We start from the raw sequence: 25901 nt of genomic DNA on the forward strand, positions 1-25901 counted from the left end.
TGGTTACTTAACAGTAGCAGTAGTTTTGCAGCTTGAAGAATTTTCTCGATTCACATGCTGTGCATTATTCCACCACCTAGTGGTTGGGTCTAGAAATGTTTTTGTTTATTTTTGTGAGGGTCGTTGACCACCATTTGGTGGTTTGTCTATCCCCTGTGTGAAGTCAGATATGCCCAGGAAGTTCCTAAGCATAGTCACCATCTTCGGATTAGTTTTCTCTCTTTGTTGTCTCTTTTTTTCTCTCTTTTCTCCTTTGTTCTACCTGGTTGCTTCATCTCCCATTTCTAGGGTGGCGGGTGGGTCGCATGTGAATTCTGAAAATTCTTCAAGCTGCAAAACTACTCCTAATTGTAAGTAACCATTTTGTTTTGCAGCATGAATCCTATTCTTAATTCACTTCCTTTGGATTGGTTGTGTTGAAATGTGGATGTGTTAGCAAACAGATGTTGTAGTACCTTCTGTCCCACCTGTGATTCCTTGTTCATTTGAATGTCCACACAATATTGTTTTGCAAAGATGTGTGGGTTTGCCCATGTAGCTGGAGTGCAAATTTCATCAATGGGGATGTTCGCTGGGAACGCTAGTGTTGCACCTTTTTTCCTAGTTGAGTGTCATCTGGAGCATACAGGTAAGGTCTATCCAACCCTGGAGCAGAAAGTTTGTATTGATTCCACTATCCATTTTGCAAGTGTTCCTTTAGTTGCTGGTGATTCCTTGCTTGCTTTAGCAAACAAGATAAACAACTGGATTCTCTTACAAAACTCCTTTGTTTCCAGCAGATAGGACATTAAAGTTCTCCTCAAATTCAATGTGTGAAGGGCGTTTTTGGTTTGTATCTTTGGCTCTATGAAGAAAGTTGGGTAGGAAATGTGGATTGGTTCTAAGGACCACCTTGTCTGTGTGGATTTGTAGGCATGGTTCCTATATCATCAAAGCTTGTAACTCGCTGACTCTGTGTGGCGATATGATTGCAATCAGAAAGGCTGCCTTTAGAGTCAGTGATTTTAGATTCAATTTGTGCATAGGGTCAAAAGATTCTGTCATTAACTGCGTTAGCATGGTGTTAATATTTCACAATGGTGCTTGAACCGTTCTTGGTGGTGCAACTCTCTTAGAACCATCCAAGAATCTCTTCACCACTGAGGATGTGAACCTGAAGTATCTCTGGTGTAGGCTACTATTGCTGCTAGGTGTACCTTTAGCAATGCCTAGGTTAGCCTGGTATCTAACAGGTGGGTGAGGTATGTTAGTTTCCTGTTCTGTCCTTGTTTCCATTTTCCTGTTGTCAGCAGATCTTGTTCTTCTTTGATTGTGATCATTTCTCCCATGGACATTTCTAATAGGTCCAAGTACCAGGTTTGCCTGGCCCATTGTGGGGCTATGAGGATGAGCCTTGACCTGGGTTGTCTGGCTTTGTCCAGTACCTTTGGGATCAGGGAAATCGGAGGAAAATCGTATGCAATTTTCCCTGACCAGTTTATTGGCAGTTGCAAAAAACACAGGTGATGGACAGAATGCAGAACAATGTCCTACATTCACCCCAGTACAAAGATCTGGGCCTAAATCCATCGTTTTTTTGCATTCCACGCCACCCTAGGTCAGACAATGGCTATATGCAAATCAGCCTTGACCCTGTGCCTCATGGGAACAGTCCAGCCCGAACTACCAAGCCATGTCTTTCCTAGATCGGAATCAAGCATCCAAGGACCGGTTTCTGGCTATCAGCCTTCTTCAGCCTGGATAGCTTGACTCCAGTGATGTGGAGAGCCTGGGACTCACATCTGAGCATACCCAGCCCACTCGGGGTGAAAATTTCAAAAAACACAGTTGATGGGCAGAATGAAAATCAATGTCTTACATTCACCCCAGTACAAAGATCTGGGCCTAAATCCATCGTTTTTTGCACTCCACACCCACCTAGGTCAGACAATGGCTATATGCAAATCAGCATTGACCCTGTGCCTCATGGCCATGTCTGAACTGGGGTGGCAGAGTGGGCTAAAGAATGGTGATGGATTAAACCCAGATCTTTTAACTGGGTGTGAGTGTTTGATTGATTCAGATGCTCCGTCCATCACCACCCCCTTTTGTACCGCTTTTGGCCGCCATAAGTGTGGCAGGGTATGCTCGACGTGAGTCCCTTGCTCACTTTGCCACCGGATTCAAGCAAGCCGGGCTGAAGACGGCTGGAATGCCAGAAACCGGTCCTCGGAAGCTTGTTTCCGATCCAGGAAAGACATGGCTTGGCAGTTCGGGCTGGACTGTTCCCATGAGGCACAGGGTCAGACTGATTTGCATATGGCCATGTCTGAACTGGGGTGGCAGAGTGGGCTAAAGAAGGGTGATGGATTAAACCAAGATCTTTTGACTGGGTGTGAGTGTTTGATTGATTCAGATGCTCCGTCCATCACCACCCCCTTTTGTACCGCAGTTTATTGGCAGGGCATTGCCCTCTGACCGGTGGTGTGGAAATCTGGAGGTGAAGTTTTGGTATTTTGCGTTTTTAGGGATTGCTAACAGGTCTATATTTGGCTTGCCCCAAACTTTGAATATGTTTTCCAGTGTCTCCTGCCTCATCTCTCATTCATGTGAGGTGAAGTCCTGCCTTCTTAATCTGTCTGCCTCCGTGTTTTGTTTTCCTGGCAGGTGGGTTGTCTGCAGTGTGATCTGTGTTTGGATCAACCATCTCCATATCACCTGGGCTAGTTTGGACAGGGTAAATGATTTTGTTACCCACTGCTTGTGGAGATAGAACATGGTTGTTGTGTTGTCCATTTGGATCAGTACAGTCCGACCTGTTATGTGCACCTGGAAAGGCTTCAGGGCGAGAAATACTATTTTAATTTCCAGGTAATTGATGTATTTTACTGCATCTGTTCTGTCCCATAATCCCCATACCTTCAGATTGTCTGTGTGCGCTCCCCAACCCTTGTAGGATGCAGCCATCATTATGGTCATTGTGGGAGCTGGTGTCTTGAATGTTCTCACCATGTTCCTGTTTTTTAATTTCCACCATTCTATTTCCCTTTCTAGCTGTGCTGTGACAACCACTTGATCCTCCTAGTTTCCTGTGGCTTGTGACCATTTGTTGCAGATCTGTTCCTGAATGGGGCACATGTGCAATCTTGCATGTGTTATGAGTGGGATGCATGATGCCATGAGTTTCATGGCCACCCTCACTGTTAGAGATCGAACCTTCTTGTAAAGATGAGTCTGCTCTGCGATTGCATCTTTTCTCTTCTGGACTGTATATACTCGTGCAGTCCTGGAGTTTAAGTTTGCTCCCAGGAACACCTTTATCTGTTCCTGATGTGGTGAAGACTTCTTGTGAAACCAAGGCATTGCAGTGTGGCAATCACTGTGTGCATGTCCAGGTGGCATTTTTCTATTGATTGTGCCTTCAATAGCCAATCAGTATGGGTAGACATAGATTCCTTGTCTTTTTAGGTGGGCTGCCACCGCCGCAAAGCACTTTGTGAATACTCCTGGTGTTGACTTAATGCCAAATGGTAGCACCCTGAATTGGTAATGCACCTTGCCCAGAACAATTCTAAGGTTTTTTGGTGTATTTGGTTCATAGGTACGTGTAGACCGACATCCTTTAGATATAGGGTGGCCATATAATCTCCCTTCCTTAGGAGTGGTATTACTCCTTGCAGTGTTGTCATCTTTAAGTGTTGTGTACGGATGAACTAGTTTAGAAATCTGAGGTCTAGAATTGGTCTCAAAGTCATATATTGCTTTGGCACAGGAAAGTAGGGGTAGTAGTTGCCCTTGTTTGCTTCTCTTGCTGGCACTTTTTCAATGCTCTCTTTTGTATAACCTCTCTGACCTCCTTTCTAAGTTGTATGATTTCTTATCCCCAAAAGTGTTTTGGTTGCGGGGGGGGATTAGTGGAGGTTCTTTGAGTAGTTCTATTCAGTATCTGTGACGTACTATGTAAAAAAAACAACTGTCTGATGTAATTGTTGGAAAACGGCCCTCTCTGAAGGGTCACCCCAAACTTTTTGACTTCCTCCTCCACTTTTTGCTGCACTCTTTTTGTTGGCTTTTGGACTCTGAGAACTTTACCACTGGTAACGAGTGCTAAAGTGGATGTGCTTCTTCCCTAAACATGCTTGTGATTGGTGTATACCTGATTGACATATTTAATTTACTTGTAAAGTGGTACACCATGTACCCAGGACCTGTGAGTTAAATGCTACTAGTGGGGTTGGAGCACTTAAAGTACCACCCACAGAAGTAGTGTTTCAAATCTATCTCGGACCTGCCATTACAGGACTCTGTGGTACTTTACTGCCACTTTCGATCTATCATTTAAGGCCTACTTTCCAAGCATTAAACTCCTCTTTTATTACACATAGATAACTACTGAGGTAGGCCCTAGGTAGCCCTAAGGGCAGGGTGCTATGTAAGTAAAAGGTAGGACATGTACCTTTATGTTTTACATGTCCTGGTAGTGACAAATAGCCTATTTCGTCTTTCACTACTGTGAGGCCTACCCCTCGCATAGGGTAGCATTTGGAATTCCTTACTATTTTTTAAGCTGCAATTCTGTGTGCCTGACCGCCTGTCTCCAATACATTCCCTCTAGACAGCAGCAACACAGGACACTCAACTGCATATGCATTCATCTGCATACTGATGGGTCATCCTGGGCAGGAGGGAGGAGAGGAGGTAACACTTCACTTGAATAGGTACTGTCCTATTTCCAAACAATGGGCTGATTTACCACCTCCCCCATAGCTAGGCTGGCAGACAGGAGGCTGAAAGGGGAACCTATGTACTTCAGAGAATTCATTTGAAGTCACTCCGACATCATATATATATAGATATAAGTTCTGCGTCTCTGACCACCCCTCTAGGTAGGCACTTCGTTGGACCTGTAACCAGGCAATGCTGGCTCCAGATATGCACATTGCTAGAAGGAATGCTGTGCTGCCAGGTGTGACTGTCACTTTGCTAACTACTCTGCTGTGTTGGCCTGCTGCTTGATGAGCTGCAGGAGGGACTGCCACTTTGCGACTTGCCTAGCTGTCCTGCTACCTTTGTGCTGTGCTGAACTCCAAGTGTTTTTAATGGTTTGCTGACTTGCTCCCTGTTCAGGAGGTCTCAGAATTATCAAAGACCTCGCCCCCTTCCACGGACATAGGACTCCGTACATGGTAAGTCCGGTGAGTGGGTTTTGACATGGATCAGCTTGTGAACCGATTGCTGCCTCCATCTTAGCCCAGAGACCAGTGCTTCCTCTTTTTTTTTGAAAATCTGTTTATTAGCATAGTGATTAGAGCAACAGTACAGAGTTATTATTGTATGACTAAACTAGAATGAGGCATGCTCCTGTACGCATGATAACAGCAGTTACATTATACATTTTGATTTTGTTGCATTTCTGAGTAAGTGAACAAACCCCTTAAGAACCGGAAAAAATCCCTCCCTCCGCCCGCAAAAATCCCCCCCGACACTCTCACTTTAGGCGTGAATAAACCAGATTGTACTTGGCTGCACCCATAGGTCAGTTCTTCCCAGAAGTATCATTCCATACAGTCAGTCAGAGACATAAGCAATAACATCACAGGATATCCCGTACCATTGTCCAGTGCACCACGTTTGGTTACGGTACATGGAAGCCCATTAAGGTAGGACACATTTCAATGTAGGGGTATCGAATCAATAGACTCCCCATCACCCCCTTCTTCGAACATCCCCAGTATGGCAAACCAGTCTAGTGAAATCAGCGTTTTCCTGAGGCCCCTGCGTTCTTCACGCTGCAGCGCTTCACCCTCTGCTTTGCCCCAACGTGCCACTTCCGCTTTCCATAATTCGGGATCAGGTGGCTTGGGTGACTTCCACCCCATCGTGATTGCACGTTTCGCCTGTAACATGGCCATGTCAGTAAAACGTGCTGCTACACTCCTTGTACGCGACGCTGGTCCCAGCCCCAGGAGTGCATATTCCAGAGTGAGCGTTTGTGGCAAGACACCTGCTCCGGTGAGCAATTCGTTAATAGTGGTCCAGTAATAGCCCAGTTTGGGGCAGTTCTACAACATGTGTACCAGTGATGCATCATCTGCAGCGCATCGGGGGCATGTGTCGACTGCGTTAGGGAACATAGCGTGTATGCGGTGTGGTGTTAAATAAGCTCTATGTTGGAGCATCAGTTGGATGAACTTAAACTTGGGGTTCCTGGCCACTTTTTTGGGGAATTGAAGGATACGTTCCCATTCCTTGTCCCTTAGTGGCCTCCCTATATCACCCTCCCACTTAGTCCTGAGAGGCGACAGTGAGACCGCTCTCCCTGTTCTGATGCTAGCAGTGAGCCATTTAGTTAGGTGACTTCCCGTCCCCATGAGATACTGCATCGTCGGCAAGGGGTTTGTGGGGGGTTCTACTCCCTCATGCACCCACCTACTCGTTACGTAATGGCGGAGGCCAGCATGCAGGAGGAACGATCCCCCGGGGACACCATGCGTGGCCCTGAAGTCTTCAAAGGACCGCATTTGTCCTTCAGCAAAAAGGTCTCCTATATGCGTCACTCCAGCGTCGTGCCATGACATAAGTTTGTGTGTGGTGAGCGGTCCCGACTCCATTGGGATACCCAGTAGTGGAATTGTGGGGGCATAGGATGTCGTCGGGCCGTGTATTTCAATGCCTTCCGCCAGTATTGGACTGCAAGCCGGAGAAGCGGTGGGGTGTCTCTCGGCAGTTCCGAGCCGGGTAGTAGCAAGACATGGATTTTCCCCTTAGAGCGATCTTCCTCTGTCATGTTAATCTCATGTAGGTTCCGACCCGCTAGCCAGTAGGCCAGCCATTGCAGCTGACATGCGAAGTTGTAGGCCCTGAAGTCTGGTACTCCCATGCCTCCGGTTCCAGAGGTGAGCTGCAGCTTAGCAAGGCCTATGCGCCTTCGCCCTGGTCCCCATATGAGTTCCGCGAGGAGTGTATCTAGTGCTTTAAACGTTGTGGCAGGGATCAGAAATGACAATATTTTGGAAGAACAATCGGTAGTGCGCTTAGTAATTAAGCCAAAAAACCCAAGGAAAAAAGCTAATTAGCTAATAAATGTGACATATAGAAACAAATTGATAGAACAAGATCCAATAATTATATTCAAAATAGTATTGTGGTTTATTTAAATATTTTCTTCATTTTTTTGATAAGAATCTAATTTCTAAAAGATGCATATAAGCATTAAAACATCAATAACATACAATTTGTAAATACAAAAAATTGTTGACACATTTTCAAAACACGTGACGAAGGAAATAAGAATAAGTGAAATAGACATACAAAAAAGCATAAACAGAATACAAATGACTATGATGGTAGGTCGGGCTAGTGGAGTAAGCAAAGCGGTTGGTGGGAACTCTACGCGCGTTTCGGCATTTGCCTTCTTCAGGAGTCCGTCATTTGCTTTAAGACAGAAACATAACAGAAAGACAGAAGGTTTGCTTATATTTTAAGAAAAATCTCTTGCTGGTCAGTCAGGCAGGCTGGGTGATAATCTGTACCTCACTTACTATTCCAACTTGGAATGTTTGTTGTTTTTAGGATGATAGTCCAATCGGAGGTATTGGAAGATTGACCATGGGTGTACAACACTTATTAGTTGTTCTTGTTGCCTTAGTGAGGTAACTGGATGTAGGACACGACGATTAATCCCGGGTGAAGTCGTACTGAACGTCAAGCTAATGTCTAGAACGAGTCTTGGGCGGTAACTGACTATGACTGATATATGTCACCCGCTATAGTAGAGTTGTCGATAATAATTAGAATATAATGTTCTCTGTTTGCCATCTCATTACCTAAGAGGAAAAAGAGCGATGGGATGCATCATGATAATGGACACGCCGCCAAATAACGATAAAAGGTCGAGCGAGAAGTTTCACCGGGGGTTCTGGATGCCTGCAAACAAACGTCGAGGTTGTGTTTGCAGGCATCCAGAACCCCCGGTGAAACTTCTCGCTCGACCTTTTATCGTTATTTGGCGGCGTGTCCATTATCATGATGCATCCCATCGCTCTTTTTCCTCTTAGGTAATGAGATGGCAAACAGAGAACATTATATTCTAATTAATATCGACAACTCTACTATAGCGGGTGACATATATCAGTCATAGTCAGTTACCTCCCAAGACTCGTTCTAGACATTAGCTTGACGTTCAGTACGACTTCACCCGGGATTAATCGTCGTGTCCTACATCCAGTTACCTCACTAAGGCAACAAGAACAACTAATAAGTGTTGTACACCCATGGTCAATCTTCCAATACCTCCGATTGGACTATCATCCTAAAAACAACAAACATTCCAAGTTGGAATAGTAAGTGAGGTACAGATTATCACCCAGCCTGCCTGACTGACCAGCAAGAGATTTTTCTTAAAATATAAGCAAACCTTCTGTCTTTCTGTTATGTTTCTGTCTTAAAGCAAATGACGGACTCCTGAAGAAGGCAAATGCCGAAACGCGCGTAGAGTTCCCACCAACCGCTTTGCTTACTCCACTAGCCCGACCTACCATCATAGTCATTTGTATTCTGTTTATGCTTTTTTGTATGTCTATTTCACTTATTCTTATTTCCTTCGTCATGTGCTTTGAAAATGTGTCAACAATTTTTTGTATTTACAAATTGTATGTTATTGATGTTTTAATGCTTATATGCATCTTTTAGAAATAAGATTCTAATCAAAAAAATGAAGAAAATATTTAAATAAACCACAATACTATTTTGAATATAATTATTGGATCTTGTTCTATCAATTTGTTTCTATATGTCACATTTATTAGCTAATTAGCTTTTTTCCTTGGGTTTTTTGGCTTAATTACTAAGCGCACTACCGATTGTTCTTCCAAAATATTGTCTTTTCTATTCCCTACCGGTAGTGCATGCATTAGCAGTAGGGGTGCCCCTTCTTTCTGAACTAGGGATCAGAAATGGCAAGTTAGTGGAAAAGTAAATGAGGCGGGGAAGCATTACCATTTTGGAGATGGCCACCCTACCGGCCACCGATAGGGGCAATGACAACCAAAATTGTATTTGTGATTTAAGTGCTCTCATAGCTCTTCCGAGGTTGCCATCTATCATTACTTCGGCATCCCTATAAATTTGTATCCCGAGGTATCGGAAGGTGGTGTCTGCCATTTGAAGTGTATGTAGCGTGAAGGGTAATGGTATGGACGAGCCAGTGGCAGCAAAGGTGAACCCGTAGGACTTGGGTTCGCTTATGGTGAGGCCCGACAATGACCTGAAGTCCTCGAATATTTTAGGTATAGGATCCAGGTCGCCCCGCAGATCATGGAGGTACAGGATATCGTCAGCATAGGCGGACACTATATGAGTCGTCTCGCCTCTCCGAATGCCACAGCGGGGAGCCGATGTCCGGAGTTTACATAGCAGCGGTTCAAGGGCCAGGATGAATAGGAGCGGGGAAAGCGGGCAACCCTGCCTGGTGCCTCTTGCTATGGCTATGGGTCCTGAAATGTATTTGGATGTGCGCACCCGAGCCGTGGGGCGGGTGTATAGTAGTTTGACCCAGGCAATATATTCGGATGGAATCCCGAATTTCGTGAACGTAGCAAACATGAAATCCCATCTGAGGGAATCAAAGGCCTGCTTCAGATCCAACGAGATGCAGCCCTCGGAGCCCATGTCCGCCGGGTCTCGTAGCATCAGTTGGGCTAGTCTTCTAAGATTCATGGCCGTGCTCCTTCCTGGTACAAAACCGCACTGGTCGGGGTGGATCAGTTGCGGGATGTATTGTGCCAATCGCGTCGCTAGTACCTTGCTCAGTATCTTATAGTCGGTGTTAAGGAGAGATAAGGGTCTGTAGTTAGCTAGGTGCATTCCATCTTTACCCGGTTTTAAGAGGGAAGTTATTAAAGCTTGTAGGGATGACTGAGGTAAGGAGTAAGTCCGCAGCGCTTCCAGATAAACAGTGTGTAGGCGTGGGGCTATGAGGTCTATGAACGTGGCATAGAACTCGGCCGGCAGGCCGTCCGTCCCAGGGGTTTTGCTCCTCGGGAGAGCGTGTATTGCTTGTCTAATCTCCACAACAGTAATATTACGCTTCAAGTCCTCGCTTTGCCTGGCAGTGAGTTGGGGTAGTTCTATATCCCTCATAAATCCCTCTAGTTTGGTCTTGGAGAGGCATGGGTGGGGGCCATAGAGTGTGGTGTAATATTCCTTGAATGGAGTGTGGATTCCTACTTGAGTCGAAGCCAGTATACCTTCCTGATCTAATATTTCCAAAATTGGATGGTACACTGGAGAGTCTCGTATAATACGGGCCAGCAGAGGGCCCGACCTATCCGCCTGTGTATGCTGTCTATTAGTGTATTCCTTGTAATCTAATAATCTCAAGTCTTCTAGCAGTTCAGCTTGTTTTATATGTGCGTCCTGCAGTGGTGTGAAGTGTGTGTTCGTGCCCGCAGCTTCACTCTCTAGCATTGCCAATTTACCTTCCACTTCTTTTAGATTATCGATCACTTCCCTCCTCCTGCCCACCCGGGTGGCCATCACTTCCCCTCTGATGAATACTTTGAAGGTGTCCCACTCTATTTGTCGGGAGCTGGCGTTGTTAGCGTTCATGTCGAAGTAGGTCTAAATGGTGTCTGACATGGACGACCTGAAGACCGTGTCCTCAAGTAGTTCCGTGGGTAATCTCCAAGTCGGGATAGGGGCCAGCAGCTGGCCCCATTGCTAAGTAAGCTCGACAGGATTATGATCTGAGAGGGTCTTCCCCATGTGCTGGGCCTGGACAACCGACCCCAGTAGAGAACAGGAGCAAAATCTACGGTCTATTCTGGTGTGTAGTTGGTGTCCCCACCACACCAACTGCACACCAGAATAGACCGTAGAAAAAGGTATATTCCCTGTCCAGTAGATGTGTACTGCGCCATGCATCCGCCAAGTCCCATCCCTCCGCCCATTGTGTTAGAGCATCCGCCTGTCTCCTGCTTTCCGTGGCGTGCAGTGGGGGGTGTGACCTGTCCAGCGCAACATCTAATACAGCATTGAAATCCCCTCCAATCACCCATTGATGATCTGCCCAATCCGCAAGGACCCCATTGACATTTACCAAAAAATCCGATATCCTGAATTCGGTGAATATACACAACCAATCACAACAGCATCCCCATCCAATAAGCCCCTTACAAACACATATCTACCCTCCTTGTCAATTCTCTGCTCTATCGGCTTGAAGGGAACAGAATTACGAAGCCAAATAGCGGCCCCCCTAGAGAATGCTGAGTAGGACGTAGCGAAGAGTTGACCCCTCCACTTCTTTCGTAGTTTCATGTTTTCAGCACAGTTCAAGTGTGTCTCCTGTAAGCAAGCTATCATAATTCCCCTACGGTTGAGCTGAGCCAGTATCCTGTGTCTCTTGTGAATCGAGCCCATGCCCCGCACATTCCAGGTGCACAAGTTATAAACATTAAGTGGCTCCATGACTGACCGTGCAATGCGGTAATGCTGAGCTCGTGGGTGCCCATGCCAGATACATCGTACTACAGGAGAGGAGTGTCGTGCAAACAGTTAACCCCTTAACATTAAGGTCCCCAGGCCAACGGGCTCGGGAGCCGATCCAAGATGCCCAACGTGGGCATAAGTCAAACAGTTCCATGTGCATATGGTGGGGGGAGCAGACCACTCGTGCCTGACTTGTACTGGCCTGTGGCGGCATGGTAGCCCTCAGTAAACCAAACCCTCCGGCAACCCACCTTTGTGCGGAGAGTGATATAGTTCATACATTACCACCCGGATATCATTCAAGGTGCTGATGCTAAAATTCTTCTGCCATCTGCGCCGTGATCTTGGGGAACAGTTGTAGGCTGTCCGCCGACCCTGACGCTTCGGTGTGAGTGTCAGAGGTGCTGGTCTGGTCCCTGGCTGTGCCCGAGTCTTGAGCGGCAAGTGCCTCCTCCGTCAGTTGTACCACCGATGATTGATCTGCCAAGCGGTCCTTTGCAGCGTGTCCCCTCGGTGACGACCTCGGCGAGGGGGCTTGTCCAGTGTTGGAAGCGGTGTGTCTCGGGCCCGGTTGGCTCCGATGCCTGTCGCTCCCGGTGTCCGCAAATGGGTCCTGTGAGGCCGGTGGCGTCAGCGTTACCTCCATCCACTCCTCCGCCTCCTCCGGCGAGTCAAAGAAGTATGATTTGTTACCGTGTAGAATCTTGAGGCGTGCGGGGAACAGGAGGGCATATTTCAAGTCTCTCTCCCGTAAGTTGTGCTTCACCCCCATGAAGGTGGACCTAGGTCGCTGTACTGTGGGTGTGAAGTCAGGATATATGGAGACATTCTTGTCCTCATAGCGAATCGGCGCTTTCTCTCGGGCCACTCTCAGCACGGTGTCGCGGTCCTTATAGTGAAGAAGGCGCACGATTAAAGGACGTGGGGGCGCTCCCGGTTGTGGAGGTCTCGACGGCATTCTATGCGCCCGTTCCACGCTGTATAGGTCAGTAAGATCTTCCGGACCCACCATTCTCCTGAGCCAGTCCTCCACAAATTGAGTAGGGTTCCTCCCCTCGCTGCGTTCCGGAATGCCTAAGATGCGGACGTTGTTACGGCGGGCTCGTCCTTCCTCATCGTCCACCTTTTCTCATAGCTGCTTGAGTTGCTTCTCCATGCCTTCCAGCTTCGTAGAGTGTTCCGTATGCTGGGGTATGAGATCATTCAGCGCAAGTTTTTGTTCCGAGACCCTCTCCGCAAGTTTGTTATGATCTGCTCGGAGCAATGGGAGGCCCGTCGCCATGCTGTCTATACGTGATTCTAGTGCCTCCCGTGTGGCTCGTATTTCATTGAGGATGAGATCCAGTTTGGCGTCCTGTGACCCTTTCCCTGTCGGCGGGATAATATCCACATTAGATGAGGCTAGTGGGTCCTCCGAGCCGGTGGACTGCATGTCCGTCGATGCACCGTGGTCTTGGGCCTTGCCCCTGTGTTTCCCCATCGATCTAGTATGCAGGGTGGCGTTGTGGTAAGCGCACTCACTGTTCCCGGCCTGCACAGTTTTGCGACACACAGTGTTATAGGTCAAGTGCGTCTATGCAGCCACCAGTGCTATCGTGAAGGAGGCGAGTGCAGAGTTAGTCCCTAGAGCAATGCAGAGTCGAGGGTGCCGTGGCTTTGGTAGCGCTTCCGGCGGGTGTGGTGGCGCCCTGTGGAGGATCCTCCGCGTGCCTACAGCTCTGGCCTCGGCGAGGTGGCGTGTATGGGCTATGGACCGTGGGAGGGGGGCTCGTCAGAGGCAGGAAGGAAGGGAAGCGCCACGCGCCTGTTCCAGCAGAAGGGATCTTGTAGTTAGCAGCCCGCCACGTGAGCCTTTGTGCAGCTGGACCCCTCAATGGTGCTCAGGGACATCTCCTGCGATATGGATGCAGGGGCCGTGCCGTTGTTGCGAGGCGTCCCTAGCGCCACGGCACTCTCGTTGTCACAATGCGCTTCGGGTAGTGCAAGGTTTCGCGCCAGTTGCTCAGGGAGTTCGGGGCCCAGGGTGAAGGCAAGATGGCGCCTGCAGCGCTGCCGCGGCGCCAAATCGTATCATGCGGCCGCCGTGTGTCTCAGGCAGTGGCCGCAGACTCCCGGGTGCCAGTATTCTCTTTCCCGTTCCCCCGATCCCTCACTCCTCACCGGTACTCAGGCGAGCGTGGGCGCCTCAGCGTTGCACAGGCGGGCGCTGGGCCGGTCCCGGTGTCCCCTCGGCTGCGGACAGGGCAGACAGGTCAGGACGGGCTCCTGTGGGCTCGTTAGCGAGGGGGGAAACAGTGTGGTGTCAGCAGGAGCAGGTGCCCGCCGCTGATTATGGGCACGCGGTCAAGCTCCGCAGTCCCGCTCACCTCCGGAGCCCCCTCTGCAGTCCGCTGGCACTTCTCGGCAACCCGGCGTCCAGGCTAATTGAGGCCGTGGCTCTCCTCGATGCAGTAGGCCCCAGCAATCGCCGCAGTCCACCAGGGTCCGAGGGAGGCGGCTCACCGTCACTGCTCGCCGCTCACCTCCTGAAGCTCCGGGCGCAATATCGAGGTGGGTTGCGTTGCAGGCGGTCAGGATAATCAGCTAGTTTCAAGGGCTAAGGACGGAGCTCTTCCACTACACGTCCGCCATGATCGGCTCTTGGCCACGCCTCCCCGACCAGTGCTTCCTCTTTGCCGAGCACTCAGAGTGCTGCTTTCCTACAGCCCGCATTGTCTACGAGGTTCAAGTTGTTCCGGATGTGCTTGTGCCGAACTAAGTCACTGCCACACTCCCAGAGGCTGCAGCACCTTCTAGCACAGCTCTACTGCGAAACTTTACCCGGGTCACCAGTGGTGTGTCCAAGGGCGTCAGGTTCATCAGCTTTCTACAGGCACGCTGTTGTGACCCCAGATCAGCCAACGACATGGGCCCCAATCACGAGGCTTACTGACAACTTGTTTGAAAAGTACTGTACTGAGGAGTCATACCCCAAGGTTCCAGTCACCGACCCACACTTACGCGAGTGGTTCGCCTTTTGTTGCATTTTCCAGGTCCTGAGGGACCAGTATAACACTAACCACTGGTGCCATTTTGTGCACTGCTTTGCCCCACCACAGACCATGGGCATTTAATGTGCTAAAGAATACATTGTATTTTTGTTGTTTTTGTCTTGTTTTGTTTATAACACAATAACCTATTTTTATAAACGTGTATTTTCTTGTGATGTATTCATTGTATTACTGTGTATGTGTGCGTGTTGCTTCACAAATTGCCTCTTTATGTAACCCTGACTGCTCTGTGTCAAGCTACCACAGGGTGTGCACAGGCTATCTTAGTTGTGTATCTAGCTTACCCTGACTAGAGTGGTGGGTTCTGACAGGTCTGGGTGTATGCCTTAGCCAACCAGAAACCCCAGTTCTAATAGTAATCTTTCCCCACTTTTGGAGGAATGCCCTTATCTTGGCTCCCACAGCTGTATCGTGGTGGGGTTGAATGTTGCATAAGTCACTTGCCTGCTGGTCCTCCCCCTCTGGGAGGTTGGCCTTTTACCTTCCTCTTAAGGATTGTATTGAAGATTGTTGCCACTGCTGGTATGTTGTTTGCTGTTTTGCATGGTATGTACTGCTTTGTGGCAACTGTTGTTGCTGCTGAGATGTAAAGGGCGCCTGCCTGCAGCTCTCCTGTTTGCAGTTCCTCCTCTCTTGAAGGAACCACTGAGATGCAATGCCCCATGGGTATCCTTTGGTCAGGATCCGTGTGAATCTTGGTTTTGGCTGACCTTCGGTCGACGAATGCTTTGAAGCAGAGATTACCTTTTAGGACTTATTGTCCGAGGATTTAGCGTCTGCACCTTTCGGGATTTTATTTACCTTTGATTATTACTTTTCTGTGCCCTTTGCCGCCTTTTTCTATGATTGCCTCTTTTCAGCGTCAGCAGGATGGATCTTGCCGTACAACTCCTCTCCTTGAGCTTGTTTGGCCTCCTCGATGCTCTCATCCTCGTTGCTCCTTGATTGATGCCTGCATCTTTTGAGTGTTGCCTTTGGTGCAGTGCTCTAGCATCTGTTGACGTCGTACCTTGAGAGAGTTTGGTACAATGCTGCACAGGCTTTGTCCTTAGGGTCCTTTGGAAGACCTTGGTTGCAGACTTCGTGGGGGTCTCTTTGTTCAAATTTGTGGTGGCAGTTGGGGCAGAACTTAAAAGGGGTGTTTTCCATTACCCTTATCTACCTTTCCCTTTTTTATTCTCCAACCACGAGGTTCTTACTGGTGGGGGTCCCTCATCAGGATCTAGAAAGATTCCCTTCGTCGATTTTCTCACGGTTTTTGGCAATTTGGGCGATTTTCTGACTTCTCTTCTTTTCCCAAAAATTCTTCGGAGCTCCTCTGTCGTGCTTCCAGACCCAACGTCGGAAAAAAGAATCTGAGGATGGCAACTACGCACAGGAAGTACTTGAGCGCCATCTGACATCCACATGGGATGGACATATCAGCAATGGTGGTCGATAACGCCCACAGAAAAAAGGGGGGGAATGAAAAACAAGACCATTTCCACACCCAACCATTAGATGGCGGAGTAATGCACAGCATGTGAATCCAGAAAAGGATTCATGCTGCAAAATCATGGCTTTCTTATTGAAAACCCCTTGATGTCCCTCCAAGGTGAGAAAACGAACACCATCTACCTCTCTAACTATCCCTAAGGGGCATAAATGAGAGATTTGTATCACACATTTTTTAATACACTCATCTATAGCTAGCAGTTGAAGAATTCCACACCAAGAGCAAAATACTGTTGAAAACATCTATAATATGTAAAAGAACAGTTTGTCTTATTACACAACCTTTACAGCTGTCCCATTTATCTCTATTCATAACAACTTGTCCCACGCATCGACAAAATGCATTATACATTGGAAAAGCATATGTAAGAGATCTGGTAATTATGTGGCAATCCTAGTTCAGAACTTTTATAGAATGAGAATACTAAGGACTGTAGCAGTATATCTGCTCAGCGCATTTTCTCTGCCCACTTCTGCATAACTGAGACACTGTAGTCTTTTTACAAAATAAAGGCATGGTTCTTTATCAGATTAACAGTCCACAAAAATACTCATGAAAGAATATCCTGCTAGGCAGACTCAGAGGTCGTTTGATATTTTTATTATTCATCATATTTGTGACCCATTAACTCATAACTGTTCTTTATGTATATTTCTTGTTCAATTGTACAGAAGGGTTATGAAGGCTTTATATGATTGCACATTTGCCACCAATAACTCTACTACAACTACAGATGATAACATGCACATGTTGCTATTAACAAATATACACCCCAGTGGGATACACTGTGCCTGCTGCATGCTATTAGTGGTGGTTCTTCCGCTAAGGCGGTGGAGCGTTGCTCCACTGCTTTTGCAGTGTAAATAAGGAAAAATAAAATGATAATACCTCAGTATCATTTTATTTGGTCCTTCTGCGGCAGCTTTGCGGGCAGGTGGGCTGCTCTGCTCTCAGAGCAGGGGGAAGAGTGGTGGGCATTCTGTTAGTGCGAATGAATATTTGGCTGGCTGTCTCGGGCCGGCCAAACAGCCATGCACACTCTGGATGTTCTCCACGCAGGCTGCATTACAGCCTGCATGGAGAACATGCCCATGCGTCTAGTCCCCGTCTGAGAGCTGAACCATGGCGCTCCAACCAATTATAACGCTGCATTGCAGTGTTGTTATTGGCTTAGGGGAGCCTGGGTGCTTCCTGCTTTCAGCAGGAGTGGAGGGGCGATGAGGAGAAATGCAGCGAGGAGGTACGTTTCATTTTCTTTTTTTTCCACTGCCCCCCCCCCCCGCCACCCGCCCCCAACCCGATCTGTGCCAGTTGCCACTGCATGCAACTTTGTTCAAACTAGAGGAAAAAAAATCACATCCTGGTCACTTGAAGTATCCTTTTATCATTAAATATTGATAAAAAGTATCCCTGCTTTTACATACAGAGTTAAAAGACTACAAAGTGCACAACTGGTTGCAGTGCTGAAGAGCGCCAATGGCAAGCACGTATGCATCTGTCCTTGCCTGAATTGCATCCAGTCAGAAACCAGGGTCCTGATTTTTCCCACAGTTACCCCACATCTTTACATCACTCACCGGACACAACTATCAAGACGTACCACAAACAAACCAGGGAGCTTTCTCCTGCGCCTCTTGCATATACTCATGTATGCTCCCAACCCACATCAATCAAAAACACACACACCACTCCTAACGCACACACACCTACAAGCAATCCGCCCTTACAAGCCCAACTGCATTGTCCAAACATCTCTAATCACTCACTTGCATGCTCCTCAATGCCAGATCACAAGCCAACCACACCACAGAAGTATGGGACCAGCTGCACAAACACAGCCCAGACTTGTTCTTCCTCACAGAATACTGGTTGGGTACCACTGCAGTGCCGGCCATTGCAACCACCTTATACCCCCCACCCCTAAGCCCCACCAGCATCAAGATCATGAGACAGGAGAGGACACACAAAACCAGGCGAGGAGTAACCATTAAATAGAAGGACAACTTGAGTTGCACCACCTCAACAGACATAATCTCCATGTACATGGAACAAATCTCCTTCAAACTCTGCATCACAGCCAAATTCACACTGCACGGCAGTCTCAAATACAAGCCTCCAGGACCTTGTGTCAATTTTTCTAACATAACGGACTTCATTGCTCCCCTCATCATCAATGCCACCATCTACATTCTACAGACCTTAACTTTCCCAACAAAGACCTCACCAACCCTACCTTGACAGCCATAATAGATAATCCGAGCAATTTAGGTCTCACTCAGTACATCTCTGGGCCCACCCACACCACCAGACAACTCCTGTCACCCATCTTCACATTCTTCAGCAACAATCACCTTAGACAAGACCAAACCCCTGACCTGGCGGTCTACACCGTAATTAGCTGTAACATTTAAGTCTCTCATCCCCACAGTACTACCGAACCGACAAGTTTAAATTGAAAATGAATCACTGAAGCAGACTTGATCCCACACCAACCGGAGCACACCACCTGCTGATGCCATGAAAAACTTCAACAACTGTATCAAAGATTGAGCCAAGATGCTGGCCCACTTAAATAGGACACCACAAAAAGATCCAGACCATATGCTAGCTAGTATACGGAAGAACTCAGACTGCAACTCTTACTCCAAACAACTTGAATGTAAATAGAGAACCACCCTAGACATGACAGACAAAGACACCTTCAAGTCCCCACTAAGATGCTACCATGAGTTGATCCAAAGCATCAAATGCTCAGCCATTGCAGACAGCATTAATGCCTGTGCCAACAACAGGGAAAGCTTTGCAATTGCCTAGGACTCCACTTCTCACTCAGTTGCTGCAAGCAACATCATTCCATCACATGACCTCTGCAATAGACTTTCTATGTTCTTCAGTGACAAAATCACCACTATCTACTGCAACTTTGACCTTCAACCAGACCTCATCACCCTAGCCGAGCAGTTTACCACCAAGACAAACAAACAAATTCTAACATCTTGGCCCACCATACTCACAGACTAAACTGCAACTATCATGAAATCCACCCACTAGGAGGCCGCCGGCAAACCCTTCCTGCACCACACCTTCAACATGGAACTAGCCAGATCAGCGACGTTCTGACACCGATACTCAACACTTACATTAACACAGCTACTTATCTGAGCTCGTAGAAACATGCCACTATAAAGACTCACTCACACTCAAGAAACCATCCATAGATCCCTCCACACTCTCTAATTACCAACCAATATCACTCCTTCCTTCTGATTGTTGAAAAGCCAGTCAACCAGAACCTCACTGACCATCTGGATTCGAGTAGGAGGTTTTAATAACTTTGTGGCGTGCGTTTGAGAATTGTTAGGGTTCTCACGCACTTAATTTTGTGGTTTTAAAAAGGTCGACATGTTTCAGCCCTTGGTTGCCTTGTGAGGTCGAATGGGCTTTCTTCAGGACCAATAGTGAAGGGTGTGTAGAGTGGTGGAGTCAGCACAAGTCATGCAAGGATCAAGCCGCAGTAGGCCTCCTTGATTCTCTGGCAACCCGTTGAGGCGTGAAAAGTTACAGCGAAAGGTACCATGAGACCTATTTTGAATAGGGATTAATATATCCCTCTTCTCACCTCTCTAAATAAAATGAAAATTATTTTATAAGAGAATACATTCAGAGAGACGCCCACAGTCTCTACACAAACTTCACTATTGGTAATGAAGAAAGCCTATTCGACCTCACAAGGCAACGAAGGGCTGAAACATGTAGACCTTTTTAAAATCACAAAATTAAGTGCGTGAGACCCTAACAATTCTCAAACACAGGCCACAAAGTTTCTAAAACCTCCTACTAGAATCCAGACCCAATAAATACGAAAATCTGTCTGTACGAGTATTTTAATAGGAATACCCCACACATCACTGATCAGTACTGTTTTTAACCAGGGGTAAACCTCTGGGTGGAGGATGCATAACTACTAACCCTATGATTATGCAATCATGTGAAAAAACAGCGGACAACCAAGATATACCGCTTTCCGATCTTTAAACACGTGAATGAGAGTTTTTTATTTGGGACACATCGGTACGCGACCTGTATGCCCTAGTTATGCAGGACAAGTGGTCCTTCCCTACATGATCTATTGGATTTGAAACTAAGGAAGCTGAATGGATCACACCTTCCTTCTCCCTCCACAATTGATTCATTGATAACACCAGATCTAACAAGCATTGGCATAGCCAACAGGTCTCGCCTTTGGGACCTCATAAGGGTTTAGCCATTCAACAGTTGATGTTGTTGCACCAAGGATATTGTGCTGCATAACTAAATACTTAGTCCCAAAAGCGAGACCTATTGGCTATGCCAATGCTGGTTTCTAATGCTGATGTTTCCTCTGACTGCTTCAACACCCTTCTTGAAGGAGCTGACTACATATCTTCAGCCAGCCCTGGTATTTTCGTAAACACCGCTGTGTAAGATGGGATTGTTCAGCCCACACATACAAAGCTAAAATCAAAAATATAAGATCTTTATTAAAAAAACTAATTTTACTTAAAAATCAAAATAAAATGCTAACTGTATTGCACATGACAAAAGGACCATTTGGAAGATATGCAGCAGGGGCTTAACATTGTTTTCCCAAAAGGGGAACAAATGGTTTCAAAGTAGACGGAAAAAGAGTTTTCCAAGAAGGGAAGAGGTCTCTAAACACTTCCCATTCACAGAAATGTGATCAGTGAGCAGCCCAGACTTGCGTGGTGCTGAACTGTGACATGCTAGGACATTACATCTGTATTTTATAAGACTAGCACAGTACCAGGATGTAGAGAGGATCCAAAATTTTGCAGAATGTCGAAGGCTTTGTGGCAGCACGTTAGGGTGTGAAGGATGGGGTATCGGGTTTTTGTGGAATACACATGAAGGCACTGAACGTAAACTAGAGAGTATAAATTAAGAAAATAAGGTCGATATTTTTGGGTAGTTACCTCCCCGTCAAGAGATGTACTGCGTTTACAGGTCTCTATGCTGCAGACTCTAAACGTACCTACCTCTCCGGCACCAGCAAAGCACGTCATTTCTCCTTCACTGCACCAAACACTTTGAATTGCTCGACTACATGACAAAAGCTTTCATGAAAATGAAGGGAAAGCTTGGAGAGAACACAATCCAGGACACGAAGCTGCCGCCTGCAGGTATCCTTGTAGGGGAGCCTGAAAGGTTACTACTGTACGAGCTGTGCAGGCAGCTGCAGCGCAGGCCGGCGTTGCCATCTACGTGCTTTGTTACGCGTCTGATGTATGTGGGAGTCAGGGAAGCTACTCTGACTCTCTCATGAGACTGTCCCTGCATGCTAAACACGGGAAAAACCTCCGCGTGGCTCCGGAATCCCGACTCTCCTGACGCTGCAGGATTCTGCGCACGCTGCATTTCAATTCCAATAAAGCGCCACTGATTAAGATGAATGGGGCTTATTTGATGCCGTTTTTTCCTTCCCACCAACTACCAGGAGGGGAGAGTGCCAGCCAAGGAAATGCCTCAGACCTGATATAGGGGATCTCCCCAGGCAGGGATGGTAAAGTAAAATAACGATGCTCTATTAGATTGTGAGGCTGCTCTGTAGAGAGGGGGTGGGGAGGGGTGGGCATCCGTCTGCAGTACTCCGGCACATTGGATAACCTACAAGCAACTTGCTATTTCACACGGAATCTCTGACTAAACTATTATTGGACGGAATCGTAAGAGACTTGATAACTTGGAAATGTCATTCCCCTATCAAATGTAATAAAATATCCAAGATTTTCAGACAAATATGTGGCCATCCTATACCTATATGAATGTTAAGCAATGATTTGATTTGACCGAGGTTCTTTTTCAAATGAAGGAAAGGATGAATGGAGCTGCGTTTAATATTGATGCTTGAGAAAACAAGGGGAGGGTCAGCCAGAAAAAGCACAGCGAGGGGCGCTGCAGGGAGTCTGGAGACTGCCAGGGGCATGAGCGAAGCAATAATGGCAGTCTTTGTGATCTGGTAACAAGTAGGGATGTTCACAGCTTTTATCGCCCTCGCCATAATGACGAGAAGCTAGAAACTGCCGAAAGTAGAACCGAGCAGAGAGGTGGCCCCTGCGCGTCGCTGCTCGTTCCCGCTAGGTGGATGCCAGCACAAGCATGAGTGCTTGAAAATAGCTGACCGATTCCTAAAGGTCATCTCCTAGAGCAGCGCACGCGCAGCTCTAGGCTCAACCTAAAAAGGGTGCTTTGGAAAGCCTGCGATTACCTAGAAGCAGCATAAAGAAATGCTTTGAGTCGCATTTTTGCTTGTGCTTGGAAATAACCGGTTCATATCTCCATGCATGTTGTTTGCGCTGATGAGGGTCTTTGATTTGCTCCCTGAGTGGTAGTGATGGATTGGTTTTATTTTTAACATTGTTCTGAGATGTACATTTTAGTGCCCATTCTATACCGGATATATTCTGTAACTTTCTAACAAATAGTTCGTAACATCTCTTCTCCTGCAGACATCGTCTCTCTCTTTCAATATTTATTTTGTTAAACTGCCCCTTTCACACACTTTGATTAGTTTTGCTTCTGTATTAGATTATGTGTATGTGATTGGTTTAAATTTTTTTTGTTCCGTTAATAAATACACACATTACCATATGACTGTTGACCTTGAAATTGTAAGCAATTTATAATTGTTTTTGTCTGTTTTTGTCAATACAATCCAAGTGGGCGAATCACAAAGGTATTGAGAGTTTGGAAGTAGTACTGCAGAAGTACTCTTATGTGATCCTACATGCCTTTATGACGGCTCAAAACGTCCAACACCATATTAGAAATAGTGCAAAGAGCTACCACTGTACGAATATTATTTTATTTACATTTTAGATGTCTTCGGGACAATTCACAAACACATGGAAAAATATAGGAAAAGTACTGCAGAAATACTACTTTATGTACTGCAAAGTACCTTTTTGAATAAACCCATATAAGTCATATGTAGCCCATATGCATTTAGTAGAGCAAAAACATAAAAAAGCAATTACATTGTGAGATATTCATATACAAAATTAAATTAATAGTTACTGAAGAGTGCTAATCATCTAAATGACTCCCTGGAAAGCATCTCCTATTATTTCAGCTCACACAATTTGCAGCACAACAGGGTTTGTAACGTTTGGCTCCCATCCTATATATCATCATTCTAATTGTCTTTGAAAGTGAAGCTCCAGAAATTCTTGGATTGTGTATGATAAACCAAACACCATTGTGAATGTTCTGTAAGATGTATTTTTTAAAGTTTCAAATATTATAATGTGGAGTTTCTAAAATGGTTTAACTTTTCGGAAAGAAATAATGATACCCATAGATAAAAGAGGTACTTGAATGAATACATAAAAGAAAATAACAGAATGCATTTATTATATATTAAGACAATTGCATACTCCAAATAACTTCATGCATTCACTTTGACATGAACATAGTGAATATTTCACTCAGATAAACCACACATCCTTTTTGCCAACTTAGATCTAATGATTCCTACAAACTATGTTGTGAGCAATGTCAACGGAAAATGTCCTCCCCCTTTGTTTGGAGTATACCAAAGACTTTCTTCCAGCCAGAAGATTGCTTCATAAAGGCAGTCTTCCAGAAAAGTAAATGTGCTTTGTTACCATTACTCTTAAGTATGGAGTAGAGACTGCCCTTTATGTGATTCACAGAGAATTCGTCGAGTCCTGTGAGAATCTACCATAGTCTACAACTATTGTAGATTTAGTATTCAATTGATACATAGTTATGAAACTTTACATGTAAATAATACGTATCTGAAATTTTACCTACCAACTTTTCTGGCTGATAGCTTTCCTGTGGTTGCATAGATCCATAGGTCTGAACTATCCTTTGTTCCATGCATTCCAGCACTGAAAAACAATCCAAAAGTAAAAATGTAAAATTCATGGCTTGACATAACTTGTTGTAAATCAATTCTTTGTTCATATGTCAGGATCTTAGCATCATCAGGCTCTCGATTCATGCGCTCCTGAATATTTATTTTTCACTTCCTTTTTGCAACTTTAGAATCTAGATAAATAAACTACCATGAATGGGATACCACTCAAAACACGTATCGGAGCTAATTTGCTGTAAGCTATAGCACCTCGCGGTTTGAGAATGCCTGAAGTTCATGTGATGCAATAGATTCATACTTTGCAGAACATAAATACAAAATACAATTAATGACCAATGGAAGTAAAATGAAAGACTTGCAGAGTATAACTCGTCCAATATGTAAAAAGAATTACCAAGAAATATTGAAACATAGAAATATGAGTTAAAAAACTCATTGCAAGAGGTGAGAACGTACCCACTTGTATGATATGCAGTTTGATAAACTCACCCTACACAACCCCAGCAGTGAAGTCCCTGCTAGAGAATAGACAACTAATCTGTCATGGGAAGTGAAGAGAGATTCTGGATATAAAGTCAATCCACTAAAACCCCGGGCCCCGTGCATCTTAAATATGACCAAGCGGTTTTCAAGAAGGCTAGAAAAAGAATATTTGTTTCTTAGCACCCATGTTTACTTCTCAGCACAGATGTTTTTTCGTGACAGCAGCACATCCTATCATGACACTGAGATCCGACAAAAACATTGAACAGAATTCCTAACATATATTGAGTAAGGCCCAGACATATCATATAGTTTTCTGTGACAGTACTAATTAGAACTCACAACCAAAAAAAGCCCCACACAAACCTCTAACTTTTCTGTAAAGTAAGCCTGTCTATTAACCAAGAAGACAACTAAGCAACTGTCAAAACCCCTTAGCATTACCTTTTAAACAACAAGAGCCACAAGGAGTAAGACAGAGCCACTTAACTGAGAATACAATCAGAACACAATAAGTGCAACATATCATCACGAGATTAATCATATTCCAATCGGCAGTGCTAACTCCAGATTCATGTGGAAAGTTGCCGTACTGCGAAACATACTACAAGGCCATATTAATGACAGAATCTGTGCTGTACAACTGACTATAACATAACATCAACATAAATGTAACCTTATCTACCATATCTCAACCATCTCTTGAGAAAGACTTCATACTTTATCAAGTCTATCCTGTTTCTTTTCATTCACTGAGAATCTCTCAGAAGGTGCTGGTGGATATCTTAACAACTTCAGGTGTGCCTAGTGAAGGTTATTGAACATTGTGTATGTTATGGAATTATTAACCACCATGAACTGTTAGACTTTTTACAAAAGACAAGTGTTAAAGCGACAGCGCTGTTCGAAAATTGTTTATTTTGCATTCCTCACAATGGAAATGTGTCTCTACTTGTTCTCTTTGTTCTATCTGCTACCTTCCACACGGCTTTCCTTAACAGCCTGGGGCATTGATAATGCAGTCTTAACTGCTTTGAATTATACCCACAGTTTCTCTCAGCTGGTCAAGAACTGACAGTGTCTTTTCAAGTCCTGCCAAACTACTTCAAGAGTGCTACAAAATTCTGTGTGGCTCCTTTGCTACAATGCTGCCCCAATCACTGAATGCTGTGATCAGTTATGCCATTAATTACGTAATTTTTCATCAATTATGTCATTTAACATGTCCTGAGAGGTCATAAGCAGTGGAAGGCGGGGGCAGAAGTTCTAGTTGGCTCAGTTACCTATAACTTATGAATTTCACTTTTTTTGTTGTTAATGTTCTCCGTTATCTCTTTTCAACGCCTAACCATAAAGTCACTTAAACCTCTCTTTGTTTCAGTGAATTGTTTTTTTAATCATATTCAAAGTTGAACATATGCCCAATCCACTGTCAAACTGTGGCCAATGCCCACGACGCACACCCATTGGGCAGGCACTGTGCCTCAGCCCCCTGCGGGCAGCC

The 25901-nt window shown here is 45.7% G+C and overlaps 1 protein-coding gene across 2 annotated transcripts in view; it reads right to left on the minus strand.

The window, feature by feature from the left end:
- The window catches only part of ANO6 (anoctamin 6), a 503549-nt gene that overhangs the window by 259769 nt on the left and 217879 nt on the right, over positions 1-25901 (minus strand). For both annotated transcript variants that reach the window (XM_086919093.1, XM_086919092.1), the window contains exon 2: positions 23844-23927. In XM_086919093.1, coding sequence (XP_086775219.1) covers positions 23844-23927 — 84 coding nt within the window. The remainder of the gene's footprint in view (positions 1-23843; positions 23928-25901) is intronic.

The sequence above is a fragment of the Lissotriton vulgaris genome, chromosome 1_1 (assembly GCF_964263255.1).
Source record: "Lissotriton vulgaris chromosome 1_1, aLisVul1.2, whole genome shotgun sequence".
NCBI lineage: Eukaryota > Metazoa > Chordata > Amphibia > Caudata > Salamandridae > Lissotriton > Lissotriton vulgaris.